General features: G+C 44.7%; 1 protein-coding gene across 6 annotated transcripts in view; it reads right to left on the bottom strand.

Moving 5' to 3' along the window:
• Nucleotides 1-22,451, bottom strand: part of TBC1D24 (TBC1 domain family member 24) — a 544,893-nt gene that overhangs the window by 240,608 nt on the left and 281,834 nt on the right. For 4 of the 6 annotated variants that reach the window (XM_078663019.1, XM_078663021.1, XM_078663018.1 and 1 more), the window contains one exon: nucleotides 7,367-7,384. The exons of the other annotated variants lie outside the window; for them this stretch is intronic. In XM_078663019.1, coding sequence (XP_078519145.1) covers nucleotides 7,367-7,384 — 18 coding nt within the window. The remainder of the gene's footprint in view (nucleotides 1-7,366; nucleotides 7,385-22,451) is intronic. 6 annotated transcript variants of the gene reach the window in all.

Genomic DNA, 22,451 nt, shown 5'->3' with positions numbered 1-22,451 from the left:
CTCCAAGCTGGCTGAGGAAAATAATTTCTTGCCAAACAGCTCTAGCTTCTTTGATTCCTTATCCGGTGGGGTGGTAGGGAATGCGCTTTGGGAAATGGAGGCCTAGATGACCAGGCACTCCGGAGTCGGATGGTTTGTTAAAAAGGCAGGGTCACCCTGTGCCGGGAGAGAACGCCTGGCCATGTTCTTATCCACAGGAACCCCTGTGGCTGGTCTAGACCAGGTGACCATCAAAAAATTTGTCAAAGCCACATTGAACGGAAACAGAGGTTCCATAGAACTTGCCGCCAGCTGAAGTACTTCAGTAAGGAGGTTTGTTTTTGTTGTTTTGAGAGTGACAGTAGGCAGATCAAGGGCCTCAGCTGCTCTACTGAGCACCACAGTATATGTGGCGTCCTCCTCCATGACAGCGGGAGGAGACAGAAAACCAGGCTCAGAGGGGAGGTCAAGGCCACCTGCATCCTCCGATTCCTCCGTCCACTCCTGTTCAGACTCGCACTGCCGTGCAAGAAGGTCCTCAGACCCTTCCCAGACTTCCCCCTCCTCCACGGCCCGAGGCACAGGCTGTTGGGGCGGAGAGGAACAGGGGAATACAAATGGTCCAACAGTGCCGGGAACGGCGCCGGTCGGCGCCGATCCGGCTCCCTGTCCCAATTAGGGTCCCAAGCCAGAGCAAAATTGTCCGGAAACCCGGGCAAGGGTAGAGGTGGGACGAATGGGACCCATTGTGGCGCCGGAAACGGAGCCCCGAGGGCGCCAGGGCCGGAGGACCCTGCGGCACCGGAGCCGCCGGCGTAGGACCTTAAGGCGCCGGCGGCAAGCAAGGGCCCTCAACTGGGACTGCGGGGCCCCAAGGTGCGCCGGAGGGAGCCCTAGGCCTGAAAAGGCAGTCCATGGCGGCAAGAAATTCTTGCATCTGGACCGGAGTCGCTGACGGACCCGGATGAGGTGGGTAGGCCGCGGGACTCTCAGGCTCCAATTGAGCCGTGGGGGAAGAATCCCTGGCCCACTCATCCACATCCGTAGACCGACGGGGGGATGTCGGAGAGCATAAATGCTTCTTCTGCTTTTTCTTGTAACGTCTCTTACCCGATTCCGAGGGTGAAGACTTCGACCCTGAGGAGCGATGATGATGGCTCCGTGGTCGGTCCCTCGAGCAACCCCTGGACCTCGAACTGCACGGAGTGGATAGCCGGGCGTCCAGCAGCTTTCTGGACAGTTCCCCAAAGGCTTTGGAGCCATGACCAGACAGTCAGAACATGACCGGAGTCATGGTCGAGCTCCAGACAGTAGAGACAAACACCATGGGGGTCAGCCGGCGTATGGCGACAGGCCCCGCAGGATTAAACCCAGGTATCCATACGCGGCACCAGGAGTCAAGACTCAAAGTAGAGACAAAAAGTCTCAAAAAACTTAAACAAAAAGTGCCTAGGGTACGTGCTCTAACCGGATCTGCGCTTGCTGGCACGGAAAAAGAAAGAACTGACGTCAGCACGCATGAGTGGTGCCTAAGTAGTCTCTGTGACGTCATCTCGGCGCTTACGACGCCAGCGACAGACGTGGAGCCGCGCGACTCCACCTACCGACTTGCAGGGGTACTGCTGACGAAAAACTTTCCGGATCCAGTCGGACGCCTGGGGATATTCTAAGATAAGGAATGTATCACTAACGTGTCTCTTTCAGATTTTATGAATAGTGGCAAGGCGTGCTGCAAAGTATTTCACATCACAAGTTACTGACTGTTTTGGCCACATGCCAAAATTGCCATTTTCCATGACTCCTTTGACCTAGAAGCTACAACGTCCCACTGGAGGTGACCGATAGCCAGTGCATTTTCCACTGAAAAGATTTGCATCCTGTGGAACCCGTGGATGAATCCCATTGGAACTGAATTTGTGATAGATTGTCTACTAGCTACACATCAATGTATACCATACAGATTATTTGTTTGACTGCACTATTTAATTGTAGAAGGAGTCCTTGTCGGGACTACTGTGGGATATTTCCTGTCCACTTATGAGCCAGAGTCACACCTAATTAACATCTAGTCTAATGACGCATGTAGGGCGCCTACACATGCTTCCCGCTTCCCTCTTCCCTCTCCCCCTCTAGCCTTGAATGCAGTTCCTGGGTACCAGTGAAATTGAATATCTGGAAGATTTGGCCCATGGAGATCATCATCAATGCAGGTAGTCTCCACATTATCCACTGGGATGTTGCTCACTCAGGCAAGGCACACCTCTCATCACACCCACCTCCCCTCTACCAACCCAATCCTCTTAAATCTTTAACCAACACCGCCTAACACTGAAAGTGGAATGTTTCTAGTCTTTGTTGAGGGCCCACTGTTATACCTATTAGAGCCTGTATGCAAATGGTAACTAACTTGCTTTCTCCTTGCCAACCTTTCCTCCCACTCTACAATCTCGAACGTCAGATTGCATTGCTGCCCTTCATTATTGGATGACTTTACACTTCCTCATGCTTAACTCTCCTAAAACAGGTCCAGTTTTTTCCCTTCGCCACCATAACTCCTTTCAAACCTACCTTCATCTACTACCTGCCACACACAGATCTACACCGTCGGCATGAAAACTAGGAGCACTCAATAACTCGTCCAAGCTGATGGAATCCTCCATTACCTCTATTGCCACAGCAGCTAAATATCTTAAACAAAGAATCCATCCTCTAATTACTTCCGCACTGCCAAACCAATGATTATCTTCCTAGTAATATGCAAACTGGAGTACTACCACACTCTACAGGTGGACCTTCCTCATTATGCCTTCGCCTCCCTTGACAAAGTTTTAAACTTTAACACTATAGTATTGTTCAATATCCCCAGATTGTCCCCTGCGTCAACATGAAAACTTCAAAGTGACAGGATGAGCGCTAAAAACAGAGTCCATAACAAACTCTTCACACCGAATTTCAAGCCCCAGCACCAGGTTACCTTTCAGAGACTTCTACCAGGTATATCCCTTCCTGCTAGTTGTGATCAATTATTCAGCGCCTCCATGCAACACCCCAACCACCCAGAGCCCCTCTAGATTCTAATCATTTCTCCTACTTCAACTCTTTAAATTAAATGCTTTCCCATTAAACACACTGAGGCCAGGCTGACACTACATAACTTTAAAATTAATCTAAAAACTCAACTCTTTAAACTAGAATGCTACAGATGAATGTGTTTTCCGCTCATGGGCCTCAAAATGTAAATATCCTGAACATTATTTTCGGTGGTGATTGTATACATTCTGCTGTGCAGTATTTCAGATGCCTATTTGTCCTTGCTGTTCTTATTCTGCAACAAGTTTTTTTTTAACATCTGTTTTATTCTTATCAGTTTATGTTAGCCCACACTACCCACTAATTACGGGATGCCTACATGGCCTTCCTTACAGCATATCTGTTGAAAGGTTTACTTGTGGTTTTAATAAATAAATAAAACAGGTTTAAGAAACAAAGTTAGAGGATGAGTCTCAGTCCTCCATCTTTCTTGGTTAAGAAGAAGCAAAAGAAGAGTAATTATGTGCCACTTTTTTCTAGAAGTACAACCTCTATGGCCTCTTGAAAATCTAAGCAGGGCAAGAATTGCTGCCTCCAAAATCGAGGGCACCTCCCGGTAGAAGAAGTGTTGAGCTAGTGAAACTTGGGAGGGAGATAAAAGGTAGGGTTGAGCCCTTGCAGATTAGGCGGATGACCCAGCGATCCATCATGAAACCCGATTGGTAGGAAAATGGGAGACTGGAAGATGGAGGCTTAAAAGGGAATTGGGGATGTTAGGCTTCGAAGCTGCTTTTATGGCATCCACCTCTACCCAAAAAGAAGCAGTTCATTTCCTGGAGCATTTGAATTGGCTGAAAAAGGTTGTCTCTGCCAGAAATGCTGGGGCCTGATGTAGCCTCGAAACTTTCTTTACTTGTGGCAGAACTGAATCTCTCAGAAAGCCAGAGGCACTGACTGAATTCTACCATTCTTGAAACATTCCAGGGACGAGTCTGCCAGAGACACTTGTGGAATCTATCCAAATGTGATGTAGGGTTAAAGCTTTGACCATGGATAGGTGGATGTTAAATCTAAGCTGTACTTTGAGAATTTAGAAGCGTCCAAACCAGCATTGACCATATCAGAAAACAGCTTTTTGATGTGGTCGTGGAGACTGATCAGATAGTTTTGCTTGTTCACACAGGGTGTACAGCTTCGCTGTGAAGAGGATGAGGCTGCGAGACGCAAAAACCTTTCCTTCTGCTGAGTTCCAGACTTTTAGCCTCTGGGCCTGAAGGAATTACATATGGGTTACATTTGTGATCAAACTTGGGCCACCAGACTTTACAGCGTATGCTGTGACAAGAACCTTGGGTCACACATGGCAGGAAGGAAAGGGCAATAACAAAGTGGACTAAACCACAAGGGTCATTACAACGCAAGCAGAACAACCCATATGCATGCTTAAGGCAGTCGGTGCTCTAGTTGCAGAGCGGATGGGCGGGGAGAGGAGCAGGAAGGATCGGGAGAGGAAGCACCGGGAGGTGGCTTGGTAAGTGGAGCGTGGGGCTGCGTTTTAAGGCTTGAGGGAGGGTTATCAGGCAAGTTTTTAGGGTTCAGGGCGGGAAGCTGGGGTTGGGCTACTTTTTAGTGCTGGGGCTGGGTTTTTGGGTTTAGGGGCAGTTTTCAAGGCTCAGGGCCAGTTTTAGGGCTCTGGGAGGGGGGCTGGGGTCGTTTTTTGGGCTAGGGACCGGGTTTTGGGGCTCAGTGTGGAGGGGAGGTCAGGGTAGTTTTTAGGGCTGGGGCAGGGTTTATTGCAGGGCTGAGGGGCAGGTTTTGGGGCTCAGGCAGGGGGGCCTGGGGTGTAATCTTTAGAATGCATATGCCTTTACTAATCATGCCTTTATGACGAAATTCGTTATAAAGGTATGCATGGTAAATGCATGCATTGTAAAGATGTAGTCGTGGTTGAGACTGCTTTGTTAAGGAATGCGTTGTTCGGTCATATAATGACAGCAGGACTGTGCAGGCTAGTCCTGTGGATTGACAGGACCAAGAAAGGTTTTCCCCAGGCAGCCAGGATAGCTTCTTAAAATGCCTCGTAGAAAGGTAGCAGAGGCTGCAAAACAATAGAGGACTGAAATATATCAGTGGCCTTAAGAGGAGCAGACAATGGTACAAAGGACCACTGATTTCTCCACTCGATGCCATCCCAAAGGAGAGAACTTTTTTTAAAAGCAGCACCTGTCCATTTTATTGGGCACTGGCTGCTTAAAAAAACATAGCTTCCACACTGTGGAAAGCAAATACAGGGATGGAGATCTGCTATCCCTGCATTCACAGCCAATCACAAGGACTCGGAAATTGTGATCTGCCTTTCATATTTTTTAGGCCGGTTGTTTTGTGACCCACTGTGAATGAACAATTTGCAGTGTGACCTAGAACTACAAAGGTGTATGTATGAGGCATCTGAGATGTAGATGGTTTGTGGATGGTTAATGCATTGTCATGTACCATTCTTTAAAAAGGTGAGCCTTCTACTCTTCCCTAAATAGCAGCAGAGTTGGGCCAATCCGGATTCAGATGGGGATGGTGTACCAGATCTTGGCTGTACAGATGGAAAAGGCCTGCTGCCTTGGTTTTTATTTTTTTATACTTCTTAGTCTGTAGTCTGATGGTGGCCTGGCTGCGAGTGTCGAGAACCATCAAAGATGGTGAGCTTTTCTGCAGGATAAGCGAGGTGCTAGAGGTGAGATCTCTGTAAATGTTGCAGCTGGTTTTTAAATTTGGCAAGGGCTAGCAAGGGGTTCCAGCAGGGACCCATCAAGATAGGAGTGATGTGATCATATTTCTTCAAGCCCTGGATAAGACACACCGCATCACATAGGATAGGGAGGCCAGTGTGGAGTCTGGGAAGACATGGAGCAGGCCGTAACTACCATCCAGGTGCAACTATGAGGGCTTGAACAGCAGCTCCGAAGCCACTTTCTGTAAGATACAGTTTCACTTTCTTTAGAAAAGAAAGCCGGTACCAGGTCATCTGTTTTTTTTGGCAATTTGTTCTTTTAAGAGGAGGTTGGGGTCCAGGGTGAATCCATGTGACTTGGCATTCAGTGATAGTTTAAGTTTGAAGCCGTCGATGTTGACGTTATTCAGCGAAGTTTGTACTGTTTCTTGTTCTTGGCAAAAACAGAAATTCTGTCTTGGTTGGGTTGAGCTACAGACAGGTGCTGGACATCCAAGTCTAAATTATGTCCTTTAGGATGCTTAAAACAGAGGAGACTTTCAAGAGGAGTTATGTAACATCAGCATACTGGTGAAACCTGATGCAATTATCTGCGAATAAAGTACCAAGGAACCTACATGTAGAGGCTGAAGATGACAGAGGACTGTAAGGAATACTGGGTAACTCTGCAGGTGATGGTAATTTTTTTTAGGTACTAGAGGCGCCATGTGAACACAATGGTGTCGGTTGGAAAGGTAGGAAGAAGACCATTGAAGGCCAAGGCCATTGCCTGCGAATTCCATTTGAGATTGCGTACAAGGGTGGAATGGTCCCACTGCCAGTTGCACTCCCATTTGCAAAGCAGTAAGTGTGCGAAATGCACACTAGATCAAGACCCAGTTCATTAATGAGTAAGCAGGGGGTATCAAGAGGGAATTCAGTACACATGACCTGAATCCTTATTGATTAACAAAAATTTGCACTGGTCAGTAATGAAAACAAGAAAAAGATGCTCAAGGATTAGCTAGGTAACTATGAAAAACAGATCGAAGGTGAGTGTGTAGCTACGCTTTGTACACTATGTAGTAAGTGTAATAACCCATGCATAGGAGTAAGCATGCACGGTACCAACAATACTTTGATTTTACTGATTTATAAAGTTATTTCTGGGTCTAACAGGATGGCAGTAGCTTATCCATGAACTGTGAAGCTGCAAAAGAAACACAGAGCTTTAATGAAATACATTTGCATAGCTTACAAATATACAATACGTATGTTAAAATATATGAAATAATGACAAACTATATTACTTTCTTAACAAATATGGATAAGTTTGCACAAATGAAATGTAACACTCTGTAATTGTACAAGGTATTCAGTAACACACGTAGTAAAGCATCTTTTTTTTAGCTATATCAGTGAGGGAAGATTCAAGACTGCTGGGTAGTGTTGCAACGTAATCTACAATGTCCCATTTATGTTCACTGAAAGAGGTAGAACTAATGAGTTACACAAAACACATTAGCCAATGTTTTGACAGACAGGCAGATACAAACAGCGAAATAGTGTTAAAGAAAGCAGAGACTGGGTTGAAGAGGCCAAGCAGGCAGATTTAAAGCAAATTATTATTATTGAAGAAGTTCGTTAACCTACCTTTTATAAGCTGCACCCCTGCCACCCGAACAAAAGGTGTGGGAGATATGGAGAGGACAGGAGTATGTACAGAAGGGAAAAGAAATAGAAAAAAAAGACATCAGTGAAATGCTACATGTCCAATTAAAGGACTTAGCGTGAAAAGCTTAGAGATAAAGACAAGAGAAGCACAACCCCGCCTATTTTGAACATTTAGTGTACACTTATGATATTGCTTTCCTCATTTGTTGGCTTTTTAATTTTTTGTGAACATGAAGTACATAATGCACACAAAGTAAGATAGTGAAAACAAAGACAGTAACTGAAACCATTATAGGTGTTTTTCATTTCCTGTAAATTGAAAGTCAGTGGATCCCAGAGCTTACCACGGAGATCCCTAAATCGCCAATCCTCCAGAAATGTAAGCGTGATTAGCTAAACCCACGGTTATCTGCAAGCCGTAAAAGGCTCATCGTGGTCACTGCAGAATAACAATGTAGTCATTTCGCGGAATGAAAAACATAAGTTTTATCAGTTAAAGGGGGAACCTCATCTTTCTAACAGTCACTCTTCAACTGATTCTGCCATCAGTACATTCTAAGAAAGCTTCTAAAAACCTGTCAAATGACCTTTGCAACAGGGCAAGGATCCACAGAAGCTCCCCAATGTCCATTGGGTTTATTACCCGGCTATATCATAGGGAAGGTATTGGATCCTGAAAGCTTCAAAGACTTAAGCACGGAACCATGTCTGGGTCTAGAAATTGGATTCCATTAATTTGTAATTCAATACCACAGGATTTCTCTTGTCATGAGGTTGCAACAGGTTAAGACTACCCTGGTGGTTTCACTGAACACAACAGCTTTCTCTAGACAGGAAGATCACCAAGTCTCCTTAGGAGTAGTGATAGGTAAGGTGGTCCCCAACTTTTTTGCCAAGCAACACATTTCCTCTCCTCTTGGCGCTTTTCATATCTGGCAGCAGAAGTGAGTTATAAAGCACGGAATAAAGAAAAACAAGTTTTTATAATAACAATTAACCATGAGAACAGGTAAAAAACATTTCCTTCAGCAGAACATGTTCATCATACTCCATAATCTTTAGAATGGAAAAACATTAGACCTCTCGGGTAAACAAAAAAAAAAGAGGCAACAATGAATTCATGAAAGAAAAATGTGCTGCATCAATGTACCACACCAAAGATATCAATCGTCTAACCCCGACTGAGTAAAAAACTTATGACGCAGCCATTCTCCCCGGGGCGGCTTTGAAGCTCTGGACATGGAACTATACTATCTCAGTGCTCAGGCCCACTATGCCATATACTGGTGCCACCCGCCGCCCTTCATGGCACACCTGGCCATTGAGCAGGGATACATGTCACCTACACCACTTGCATCCCTGCTTAGGTCGCAAGTCCCGGACGAGAAAGTTACGCACCATACAGTCTCATGCACCAATAGTGCTTGGCAACGCTTGACAAAGGTAATGGATAAGGCTCTGCCCTATTCTCCACTACTGCTATTGACATACCACTCATACACCCCAGTCACACAGGAAGCGGGATGCCGGGACATGCTCCGCAAGAGGGGGCTGCATACATGGGGCGACCTATATAACGAGGGAAGGTTTAAAGACCAAAAGAACTATTGACAGGGTTACCCCGTTAGAGGTGTTCCTTTACATAAGAATATGAAATAGACACTAATACACTGACTTTCCCGCATGAGCCTACCCCATTGGAGGTCCTTCACACTACATTAAAGATGTCAGGACCCTCACATGATGTGTCTCGCATCTATCGGGTTGCACTGCTGGAAAGACCACCTGTGCCGTTGGGTGCCAGATGTGCGTGGGATCGTGACCTGGAATCCCCTTTAACAGATATACAATGGGATTACTGCTGCGCGCAGACCGCAGAAATCACAGCTAGCAGTAGATTGCGCATCATACACTTTAAGATTTTACATAGAACTTATTACACGCCAACACTGCTGCCTAAATACAAACTCCAGGAAGATGATGTATGCGCTGTCATCAAGAGGGGGCTGACTTCCTGCATTTGGCGTGGTCCTGTGCCCATGTTTACTGCAGGAGGTGCTGGAGGCGCTAGTTGAAATGATTATGCTACCCTTACCACAATACCCATTGCTTGCGCTCCTGGGATACACAGCGGACATCCCTAAGGCGCACCAAAAGTTCACTGCATTGGCCCTGCTCCTGGCTAAGCGGAGGGTGGCTTTCAGGAGGGGCAGAGGGAGGGCACCCAAATTCAAAGACTGGTTACATGTCTAACCCCCAGAGGCATCAAGCATCCATTTTGCGATTCCTTATTAGCGAAAAATAAAGATTCGCTAATAAGGAATAGCAAAATGCCATGCATGAAGAACTCGCTTAAAAAATAGCGATTTCTTAAAATTCCTTAATTGTGAGTCGCAAATTGCGAGTCGCAATTAAGGAATACCTCCCCATTCATTCCTATGGGCCTAGAGGCCCATAGGAATGAATGGGAACACAATCTCAATTTGCGATTCTCAATTAGAGAATCACAAATTGAGATTGCAATTTCAAGGGTGCCAGGGTGTCAAAAAAGACACCCTGTTGCACCCCTGAAATCTGCATATGGGTACATCTTTCACACACACATGCCCTAAGGGCATGTATGTGTGTAAAATGGAACTTTGAAAAATGCACTTTAGTGCATTTTTCCAAGGTTTTGCAAATTACCATGAAGATCACTTTACTGGTAATTTGCGCCCCCTATTAGCGAAATCGCTAATTTTTTAACTTTAATGCATTGCATTTAAGGAATCTCAATCTGAGATTCCTTAAATGCAATAGCAATTTAAGTAATCGCAATTTTGAGATTTCTTAAATTGCGATTTTTGCATTTGGGATGATTCATCCCAAATGCAAAAATACCGGTCGCAAAGGGGCAGATTCTGAGAATCTACCCCTTTGTGGGCGGTTTTCAGCTTGATGCATCTGGGCCTCTATCTATAGTAAATACCAATTAACAATCTATGCAGAGTTGCTACCGATTAAATCCCGACCTAAAGGTATTTGGGGACCACTAATATCATACCTACAGGAACACATCGAGGGTGCTCAGGATGCTACATCGCCGGACACTCAGGGGGAACCATCTGAAGTATAGCACGGAGGAGTGTTGTTTGACAAGCGCATATTGTGAACATGATGTAGAGCTGATCTGCACACAGGCCATGTGCGTCATCGGTCTCTTTAATGTTTCTGAAGTTACAATGACCTATTGGTATTTCATGGATGGGCCGAATGTTGGGACGGGGCGATGGGATATGTCATGGTTATGTGCAATTAAATGTAAATATTAGCTGGATTGCCTATGTGAGGACCAATACATGCTGCAATTCTTATCTGATGTATTTATATACCATGTAAAGAATGCTCTAAGATGGTACTGTGATCTTTTTGACGCTGTCTGAAAACGATAAAGTAAATTTATAAAAAGATATCAATTGTCTACTGGGAATGCGTAATACGTTGCTCCACTTGATTCAAGATGCATTACTGAATATTATACTTGCAGTGCCTGTATGGGATAATATTCTCTGACTTTACTTTGCTTACATTTATATTTCTTCGTAGGCACGTTATCAGAGCCTTGAACATTTTGTATGAGAGCTAAGTTCACTGCACAAAATGTTATTGTCTGCTCAGCGATAGCTCTGTAAAGATATAATCAATAATGGCAGTCTGACTGGGGCTTCGGCATGGCAACAAGGGTGAAGTTCATTACATATAAAAAACATTGCTGCTTTGTTTAGTTAGAGGAGCATTTTGCTGGCACTGTTGAGGTGACCCCATCTCAGAATCCCAGCCCAGCTGAATCCGGTTTACTTCCCGAGAAGGATGGTTCATACCTAGATGTAACTAGGGAGTTAGATCAACCTCAGGGATTTTTGCAGATTCACCCACCCTAAGCACACTAGGATAGGGAGCATAGGAGCAGAACTATAACTATATTCATATGCAAGTATATATTCTGTGTAACAGCGCAATGGTGGAACTGTTCATTTTCTTTACTATTCTTGTGATGATGATTACTCTATTTTGTTTCCATCTATTAATAATTGCAGGGCACATATTCTACACAAGAATGTTATTGCCTCAATAAATATTGTAAATGCCAATTTGAAGATTTATTGTGTTTCCCTTTGGGCATGCATGAGTTACTAAACAAAATAGCTCTAGATCCGTTTCCACAGTTCCTTGGGGAGTCAGGGTTGTCGTGTTCTGAGGTTGCACATACCACCATGTTACCTTGCTAGGTTAGGGGTACGGATGGCATACTGTGAACTAGCCAGTACTAAGGCCAACATATCCTGATGATGTGTGTGTACTCAGTCTGGTCCAGTTTTGACATTTATGTCAAAAAATGCACAGTTTGACTGAGCAAGTATGAACTGTACGACACTGGTAGCTTGGCACAAAATCAGTCAGGCTTAACTTACAGTCAATGTGTAAAGTATTTGTGCAGCACTTAAACAGTAGTAAAGTGAAAACACAAAAGAAAACAAAAGAAAAATTCCACTCCAAATTAGAAAAAGACGTCATTTTAATAAATTGTTTGACAACAAAAATCCAATCATTAGAACTGGAATTATGATTTTTTTTTAATTTAAAGTGAAAATAGCACCTAAAAGATCAAAGTGCCAACCGCAAGTCCGGGGTTAAATCGAAAGCTATGGCAGAGCGCGATGGAGCATGGTTCGTATACACAAAGTGGATGGGGCTCAGACTCCATTACCGTGGGAGGTGTCAGAGGCCAAGCCGTGGTGGGGAGCCGCTGGGCGAAGTAGCAGTGAGAATTTCTAAGTTGGAACTTAGTCTCTTATGTGAGTCGAAAATCTACAAGAGGATGAAGCTGCCGGTCCTAGTCGACTAGGGCTCACCTTCTATGAGGAGCCGCTGAACAGAATTTGTTGCTGGGGAGAATAACGTTGTAGGAGCTGCTGCAAAGTCATGCTTATAGCAGAGTAGGATCTGCTTCTTATAGTTACCCCCACTTTTTGCTGATGCTTCACTGTTTTCTACTTAGACTGACTGGGATCCTGCTATCCAGGCCCCCAGTCAAGCTGCTTTCTCCTCTAAATTGATTGCATGTACTTTAGGTACACTCCAGATTGGGGTACCCTTATACGTCCCCAGTATATGGTATACTATGTACCTAGGGCTTAGGTACCCCAGAGGCCTCCCAGGGGCTGCAGCATGTATTATGCCACCCCTGAGAGACCATCATTCAAAATGACACCACAGGTCTGCTACTGCAGCCTGTGTAAGGTGATGCATGCACCCCTCACTTAGATATAGGTTCACTATATCTACCTTATATCACTGCACATATAAACCTATCAGTCACCCCTATGGCAGGCCTCATCAATCCCGAAGGCAGGGTTTTGGGTTTAACGAGAAAGTGTGCCCATGCATGAGCAGAACCCCTCTGCAGCCTTCCAAACCTATTCCCCGGGGTTGTTTGTGATGCAGCCAACCATATACTTTTAAGTACATTATACCTTGCGTTAAATACTAACTTTAAAACAGCTGATTGGAAACATGTTGCGTTTGGTGTCAAACACCTTGGAATCATACCTCCCCGTATGATTCTACTCTCCTAAAGTGACATATATGACACACCGGTACACCCGGTACCAGCTTTCTGGACCTGGGCATCACAAAATGGATGCTGGAAGCCACAGACACGAGTCTGCCCTCCTGCTGCTGAGCCAAGCTCGAGCAGGTGAAGGCTTGACAATGGACTTCCAGTCAAAGGAAGGTGTAACCACCTCCCAGGCAGGCCTTAGCTTATTGGAGCTGGGTGGGTGCACTCTAGGAGTGCTTTGATGTCTGCACTGGGGGTCCCTGTACATACTCCACCTCAAACCAGTTGCAGGAGCCATTTGATCCTGCTCTGGCACAAAACTGGACAAAGGACATGGGTGTAGCCACCACTCTGTCCTGACCCTCCAATAGGTGGGTCCCCAGAGTTTGTCCCACCCCTTCCTTGGGTATAAAGTAGGAACCCCCGACTACAGGACTTTAGATTTTACACTAAACTCTGCTATAGAAACCAAGTACTTTGTCGATCTACACTACGCTGGAGGACTGAAGAATTCCTGGAGTAAAGGAGTTACTCCCCTGCAAGGTAGGCATCTAAACGCATCTGACCGGTTTGCATCTCCTGAGCTCCTGAGTACTCTGAAGATTTCTGCAACAAAGGAGGTGGGTTCCCGAAGTCTCCGAGGTTGATCTGTGCTCTCAGAAATTCTGAGGCCCGTATCCCTCCCGGGGACCGTGCAACCCAACCCCTTGTACACCGTGTACTCTTCCAGCAGCATATGGTTTCGGCGATCCGCCAAGGCTGTGCTTTGGGCTACTTTTAGTCCTAACCCTGAACAGTGTTTACAACGAAGATTTCCAGCCTACACTCCACGAGTGTTCCGTGGGCTGGTATTTCGGGATTCATCTCTAGGGCCCTTCGCGATACCTGGTCCGTTGGCCTGTGGGTCCCTGTGAAGGTAACGTACTTTCCGTGGGCTTTCCTTGTTGCTCCAGACATACCATCCTTCGTGAGACAGCTCACCTTCAGACTTTGGTCGTCATCAACGTCTCCTGGTCCCCGTGGCTGCAGAGTCCAGCATTGCGTCAATTCACCTGAAGCACCAGACATCGGTGGGCATTCATCTATCGATCCCCTGGTCACCCTGAAGTGACCCAGACTCTGTCCCCTCAGGTTCTTCTCACCTCGAATCCAGGCTTGGATTCCGCCAGACACTTTTCATCTTCAAGCAGCAGCACTCATTCACATCACGCCATTGAAAATGACGAAGATTCCTGACACCAATTGATACCTATGAACCCGGCTCCCCTGGGTTAGGTAACACGAGTACTCCAGTACTCACAAGGGTGCTGGCCTTAGAACCTTCTAAGTTTGAAAGGGCTTGCTCAAAGTCCTCTCCAAAGTGTCCTTAATCTTTAAAATTCCAACCACGACTTTCCCATAGAGTTGCACGGAGCTCAGGCCTGTGTTCTCACACTGCACCCTTCATCCGTGAGTCCCCTGTGTCACTACTTTAGGGGGTTCCTTGGGGTCCCAGCGATTCTACGTGCTCTAGGCACTGGGTCTAGTCAAGTCGTGGTTGTTATACCACTTTCTTAGTATATGGTTTGGTCTCCCCCTGGAGCATACTGTGTACTGTGCTATTTACTGTTGTTCTAGTGATATAATATTGTGTGCTTTGTTCTGTAATCTCACAAAGAGGTTAGTAGAGAGGTTTTAGTAATAAATACATATATTTTATATATTTCTTGTGTGGTTCTCCTTTCACGTGGTCATTCGGGAGGTTCTGATCTGGTAAAACAAGCTGCTTACATTCCTTCGAGACTTAGCCTGAAGGCTGCTCTCCATAGCTACCACTAGGATAGCTTTCAATAAAGGTTGTCTTTAACCTAATCATCAATAAGGGTTGTTTGGACTAGTACAAGGTTCCCACTACAATTAGTGGACAGCATATACCAGGACAACTTCTCACAATGCTCACCGGTGATGCACCTTGGGCGGATCGGCAAGCAGTTAAGTCCTTGTCCCCTATCGGAATTTCTTTCTTTTTTTTTTCTTTTTTTATTATAGAGATTTTTTTGTCAGCACACAGAACACACAAGATACAAAATACATACTTCATCTGAAATGATTTAACAAACATAATAAAATAAAACAGAACAATAGGCTAAGCAAATCAGGGCAGCCAGTTCAAAAAAGAGCATAAAAACATACAGAATCATAAATAATAAATAATACACCACAGAAACTAGCAGGAGCACAGAATCTTATCAATCCTCTATACATATCGTAATTTTAACTAAGACTAAGATCCTAACCACTTAGTAATCGGCTCCCATAATTGACTCCCTTGCCTTTTCTTCGGATGCCCTTTGTCCTATATAGCGCCATTTCCAAATGGTATGTTGCGAGGAGCCTAGTTTGCCAATTGATAAAAGTTGGAGGATCACTATCTAGCCACTGAGATGTGATAAATAAACGATACATAGCCATGCAAATAAATACCAAACCCTCCTCGGCAGCCGTCAACATATTTCCTTGCCATCCGAAAATTACCATTGTCGCTGTGAGCTGCAACGAGATGCCCAGGCTACCCGTAATGAAGGTCTGTATTTCCTTTATAAAATTGCTAAGTTTAGAGCAGTCAAAAAACATGTGAGGTGTGTCAGCAGCATGCTGACCACATCGATTACAATTAGTGCCCCTATTGGTATTCCATTTTGCCAGTTTCCCCGGGGTATAATAAACCCAAAGATTGCCATATAATGCTGGCTCTTCAAAAGGCCATTAAATAATACATTGGATGCTATTTCAATACTTCTTGTCAAATTGATCCCATCAATGCCAAATTTATTTGCCCACTTTAACTCATAGAATTCTAAATCATCTTTAACATTATTCAAAAATAAATAATAAAGGGGCGCATTTTGCATCTGACCTTAAGTAGCTCAATGATCTCAACTTTCTGTAATATAATTGCGTTTTGATTTTTTTTCCGCTCACAGTTGCTACGCACCTGCAGGTATTTAAAAAAATCCCCACGGGGTAAATTATATTTCCCTTGAAGGCATTCAAAAGAGAAATTGCGTCCCCGAAAATAAGTCCCCATACAAACATATTCCCAGATTATGCCATCTCTTCATAACAGAATCTCGAAAGATTTCAGATAGCAAAGTACAATTTTGAAGCGGCTTATAAATATTCAAATTCGGACCTATGCCTAGCCTCTTTTTCACTTTCCTCCATACTACAAATGCAGCTAAAACCGGCTTGAACCTAATTTTTTTAAATAACTAGGCTCAATGATGCGATTAATACATTGCTTAGCCTCTTGCCTCAAAAGCATCTCGTAGATTGAGGGAGCCGCGAAATCGGGGGTTGGATCTATTGGTAACTATAACACTCCCATATGTTGAAGGATAGTGATCAGATGATATATTTGAAAATCGGGGATCCCCCATCCTCCTCTATCCCGGGGCAAAATGCATCTGTTCATAGCTCGCCTAGCACGGTGATAACTCCAGAGGAACCTTGAACACATTCTTTCTATACGAGAAAAGAAAACCGCAGGTATTAGAAAAGGAATAGCACGAAAAACATATAAAAATTTGGGGAAAATAAGCATTTTAATAACAATGCTGCAACCAAAAAGAGAGCGACGTAGATTATTGATTCTTTCCAGAACTTTATTAGATGAGGTAATGATCGGGTCAAGGTTTTTAGCAACCATATCCTCAACGTTTGATGAAATCTTTATGCCTAAGTATATTACTTCGGAATCGAATACCATGTTCGTTGGGCGACCAGTCAGTGAATGAATCACCTGAGTTTTTGCGACATTCAGTTTGTACCCAGAGCATCGTCCAAAGACTTCTGCAACCTCGATAATTCGAGAAAGCGCCTCTGCAATGTGAGCTGTGACCACGGCTATGTCATCCGCGTAAGCGTATACTTTATGGCATTGCGTTTTTATCTGAACCGGGATAATTATTCTGTCTGCCTCCATCATTGTAATAAAAGGATCAATATATAGCGCAAATAGCAACGGGGAACAGGGACACCCTTGTCTCGTTCCCCTTGCTATCGCGACTATCTTAGAAACTTGACCCCCTACCCGGAATGTCGCTGTTGGATGACTATACAACGTTTGTATAGCTTTAATGATATCAAGGGGGAACCCCTTCCTAGCCAAAACTGCCCATAAAAACCGCCACGTGAACCTGTCGAAAGCCTTTTCTGCGTCCAACAGGGCCACGCCGACGGGTGAGTTGCTACCCTGAGCCCAATCCATTATTGATATTATTCTTCTAATATGATCTGTGGTAGCTCTACCTTGTATAAACCCATGTTGACGGGGTGAAACTAATTCTGACATCAAACCATTGAGCCTGTTAGCAAGAATTTTTGAGTAGATCTTACTGTCGGCATTCAGTAATGAAATAGGCCGATATGAACCCATTTCGACAGCCTTCTTCCCCTTCTTTTTAAAAATAACTATAGTGGCTTGAGACCATGACTCGGGTGCATGACCAGAAAAGGCCTGTTGACATACTTCCAGCAACTCCTTCTGTATGGCATTCCGGAATGTTCTATAAAATTCTAAAGGAATACTGTCAGGGCCCATTGCTTTCCCCTGTGCTAATCCTAAGAGCGCTCTTTCTACTTCAGCCCAATCTGGTGGTATGGACAAAATTGCCCTATGATGTTCTGCCAACATATCGACCACTGACTGGCAAAGGTAGTCCTGCTCTTCCTCCCCCCTCCTTCCCATCCCCTATCGGAATTTCTAAGTCTCAAGTTTAGGATCTGGGCTTTATTAGACAACTTCCCAGGCTCCAGGACTTGAGGCACCTCAGAGTCCTTCACACAGGACAAGAAATTAACTGAAGAGTGGGTCCAAGGGTCCTATTTTATGCCTAGTCCCAGCTTTGAAGTAGAAGAAACTTATGGAGTTCTACCCGAGGCAGAATGTGTCTGGAATTTCCTGCTTCCTCCGACTTTGACGTGCATGTGGGGCTGTGCACAGCTCTGCAGCCCCCCGTCCTACTTGGATGGCCTATTTTGCCAACACTCAGTCCCTCTATTGTGTGGCTGTCTCGAAGGAATACATAAAGGCCAACTGTCAACTTCACCTAATCATGTAAGCCAGAAAATAAGCTGCAGGCAACACATTTTTAAGACGAGAAAAGGCCAACTTTCTGAAAGTGGTATTTTCAGAATTATGACTTCAAATCAGGCTTGACCATTAAAGAGGATTTTAAATTAAACATTTCTTAGACACCAAACATGCCATTTCTACCTGATCCTAAACAAAGGTGACCACTCAAATGTAATAAGGCAACCCAATGTTACCCTATGGAAGAGATAGGTCTCACAATAGTGAAAAACGCCTTTGTGACTTTTTCATTACCAGGACAAGTGAAATAAATGAGTTACATTCTGTCGGGATCCTCCCGGAGGTCCTGACGCTCCCGACATGATTGATGCTTTGGGTCCTTTTTCTCTTTCCCAGCTCCCAGACTCGGTGTCTGCCCGAAAGTGACCCGATCGAAGGGAAATAATACTGACCCTTTAAGGCTCCTCAACAAGGTGACGCCGGCCACGCCCCCTGGAGGTGGGAACCTGTGACGTCTGCCGGTGATAAGGAGCCGGTGATAAGGAGCCATCTGCCAATTAATGGTGTGTTCCAAACAGGAAGAGGGAAGACGAAGAGGCGCGACGATTTCCGTGACTAACGAGCCCCTACTGGAGGAGAGAACGCCAACTGTCAAGCCGCCCCGGAGTGCTGAGGAACAGTCAGGAGACTAACGTCCCTGTGCTGCGCCCCGCCACGCTCCTGGAGGAACGTGGCTAGAGCAGGTACGTGCTCGTCTCCTGGGTCCTGGGAGGTCGATGACTGCTCTACCGGGAGGGAGCAGGGAACCTGAGCTGGGAGAGCCTGGTGTTCGATGCTGCGCACCGCGTAACTGATCCACCCTCCCCATTCCTTTTCTCGGGTGACAGTCCCCGACCCTGCACATCCAAAGCCTTAGTGGTGAAGTCTCCCATCACTTCCTTCCCTAATATACTCTTTCTCAACCTTTTTTTGTTTTCTTTCCTCCTTCCCTCGGAGCTCCGGCCAGCCTGTCCCCGCAAGACGCCAAGGAGGGAGACTGATATCCCCCTGCAGAAGATGTTGTGGGAGCCCCAGCACCGACCAGACTCGTTTTGTTGAAAGGACTTGTTGTTGCAAGACTTTAGTATTACAAATAAACCTTTTCTTGAACTACAAATTGTGTGGTGTCACGTGGTTACCTACCTCAGATCACACATGCCTGGAATTCCAGTTCTCCAACAATGGTTTCTCTCAAATATCCACATGCTTGAATCATTCCTATTCGTCAGGTTGGGAATCCCTGGTACACTAAAACAGCAGTACACAGTGTAAGATGTACAGTATACTATGTAAAATGGCCATAGGCCTGAAACAACAGTGTATGTTTAGTAACACATCTACCTCATTTGAAAACATCCAAACTTTGTCAATGTGGTGGAAGCTTAGTCTCTCATACTTCCCAGAAGTCACCCTAGCTCAGCTTTCAAAGCACAAGTGTGAGAATTATATTGGATGAGCCTCTCACTGGTGAGGAGGGAGGGTTGCATGTAAATATATAACAGATACCAATGTTGGAAAACTGGTGTATTAGGTAAGCATCTAATTTCTTCTCCAACATTGAAGATTTTATTTATATTCACATGCTTGAATCAGAATAGCAAGTACTACACATTAGAATATATAACTTTTACCTAAACAGGTTTCTCCGGACTGGCTGAAAAACCTTCTCCATCCGCTTCTGCATCTACGTCTAGGCAGTAGTATGTCTTGAATGTGTGCAGACTCTTCCAGGTGGCTGCGCAGCAGACATCTCACAAGGACACCCCAACACAGTGTGCAGCAGTTGATGCCCTTCTCTTGGTAGAATACGCCCTCTCTCTTCCCTGGAGTGGGCGCTTGGCCTTGGTATGACAGAAGAAAATACAGGATGGGGGCCAAAGACCTATCCCTTGCTTGGACAGTGGATGACAAGCCCGTGGCTGTTCAAAAGACACAAACAGCTGGTACGAAGTGTGTATGCTTTTTTTTGGTCTATGTGGAACCTGTGGCATCAACTTAGGTCTAATGAATGTAATGATCTTTCTGGTGATGTAGCTTGATTTGGCAAGAAAGATCAAAGAATAACAGGTTAAAGTTTAAGTCAGTAGGTACCTTGGGTATAAACTTGGCATTAGTTCTCAAGATTACTTTAACCTTTACCAACCCAAGGAAGGTTCCTTGAAGGTGAATGGTTGAATTTCTTCTACTCTCCTTGCAGATGTCAAAGCCAGAAGAATGGCCGTTTTACATGAGATACATTTTAAATGTGCCTTCTGTATGCGTTTGAAAGGCGGCAGCATCAATTGACTGAGGACCGTATTAGCTTCCCAAGGAGCTGGTGGCTGTCAAAGCAATGGAAATGCTCTAAAGAGCCCTTGAATTGTTTTTGATTCTTTGAGAGAACAACAAGATTGAACGCTCACTTCTCTTAAATCTCAAGATTTCCGCCAGGTGGACCTTGACTGGAGTGTATTTAAGCCCACTGTTAGCTAGACTCAATAAATATGGATGATTTGATGAAGTTTTATTCTAAGTGGATAATGATCATAATTACTGCACCATATACAGAAACAGTTACACTTGGCACTGTAGGTCTTTGTGGTTGCAGGAGCTTGAGCCAAAATGTTTCTACATGGTTGCGACAGATACTAATGGCCAAACTCTAGATTAAGTTGAATGACTTAGGATCATGATGGAGAATCACTCTGTGATGTCTGGAAAAAATATTGGGATGCACTTTCAGAGGAATGGCTGGACATGTTGATAACTGCAGCAGTTCCGTGATCCAATATCGAAGTGGACATACAGGAGCAATGAAGATCAGGGCACAATGGTCTATCTTTGCTTTTCTCAGAACCCTGGGGTTCAGGGGAAAAAGAGGCAAAGCGTAGTAAAATATCCAGAGCCGAATAATCGAAAGAACATTGCCCATTGTTCCTGGATGCCAAAACCTGCTTTTGAAGCACTGACATTTCCTGTTGGTCAGAGTAGCAAACAGATCAATTGTAGGGTGCTTTTGCTCTAGTTCCCACTTGGGATAATCTGACATTTGCCGACTGAGTGCATCCGCCTGATTGTTCTGGCAACCTAGCAAGTTTTCCACTGTGAGGTTGATCTTGTGAGAAATAGACCAATTCCATACAGTTGAGTCTATCACGAGAGGGGTCAGGACTGTGTTCTTCCTTGCTTGGCTATATAAATATGGACGTTATGTTGTCTGATCTGACCAGGGCTGGTTGACCTATTAGCCTTAGAAGGAATGCTTGTAGGCCTAGACGTATGGCATGTAGTTCTATCATATTGACCTGAAGCATCTTTTTCATTTCTGACCATAGGCCTCCAGTTCAGAGTTCCTGCAGATGTGCTACACATCCATCCATGGATGCATCTGTGGTAAGTATCATCCTGTTTGACACAGGTAGGCTAGACAATCCTGCATTCAAATTTGTTGGAAGCATCTCCCACAGCAATGACAGTTCCAGCCTTCCTGTGGCTTGTACAGCATCTTCCCAAACTCCTTCGACTTGCTTCCATTGTAAGTAGAGCTCATGCTGAACAGGTCTCTTACAGAGTCTGCAAAAGCGAACAGGGCATATGACATCATTATGACCAGTAGGGATTTGTTTTGCCTCTCTGTTATTGACTGTTTCATAGAGATATTCCTCTATTAATTTGCAACTGCTTTGCCCTTTCTTTCGATGGAAAAGCTTATCCCAGTCGTGTGTCAATTAATATACCCAGGAACAGTATTTTTGTTGAGGATCAAACGAAGATTTTTTCTCTATACAACACGAGACCCAGTATCTTGAACAAGTTGATGAAGGCGACCATCTTGCCTTCTTCTTTGATGGTCCCTTGATAAGCAAATTGTTGAGGTAAAAAAAAACATCTGATGACCTTCTCGTCTCAGGAAGGCAGCTACTTGAGCAAGGCATCTGGTAAAAATTCAAGGGCTGATTTGAGCACAAAAGGAAGTGCCTTGAAGAACAAGTTACTTACCTTCGGTAATGCTTTTTCTTGTGGAAACAGTATCTACCTGTGGATTGCTTAACTTTTGAATATCCCAATGCACCAGCATTCCACAGAAACCTTTTGTAACAGCTCTCCCACGTCGACGAGGATATCATAATGCCACGGCTCCACACGCGACTCCGCTGTGATGTCATCTCAGCCACAAGAAGCCCTCATCGGCGTGCTGATGTCAGTTTCAACCCATTTTGTTTGTGCCTTCAAGGCAAATGGGTTGAAACCAACAGTACCCATGCGGAAGCAGATGGTAGGTCTCAAATAAAATAATGTAATATATACATACATTATGCGTACACATATATATACTTTCGGAAGTGTAAACAAAAACAATATACAAATACCTT

This window comes from Lissotriton helveticus, chromosome 10, assembly GCF_964261635.1.
Source record: "Lissotriton helveticus chromosome 10, aLisHel1.1, whole genome shotgun sequence".
Lineage (NCBI taxonomy): Eukaryota > Metazoa > Chordata > Amphibia > Caudata > Salamandridae > Lissotriton > Lissotriton helveticus.
Note: the sequence above shows the minus strand (reverse complement) of the source record. Positions and strands in the feature narration are given on the sequence as shown.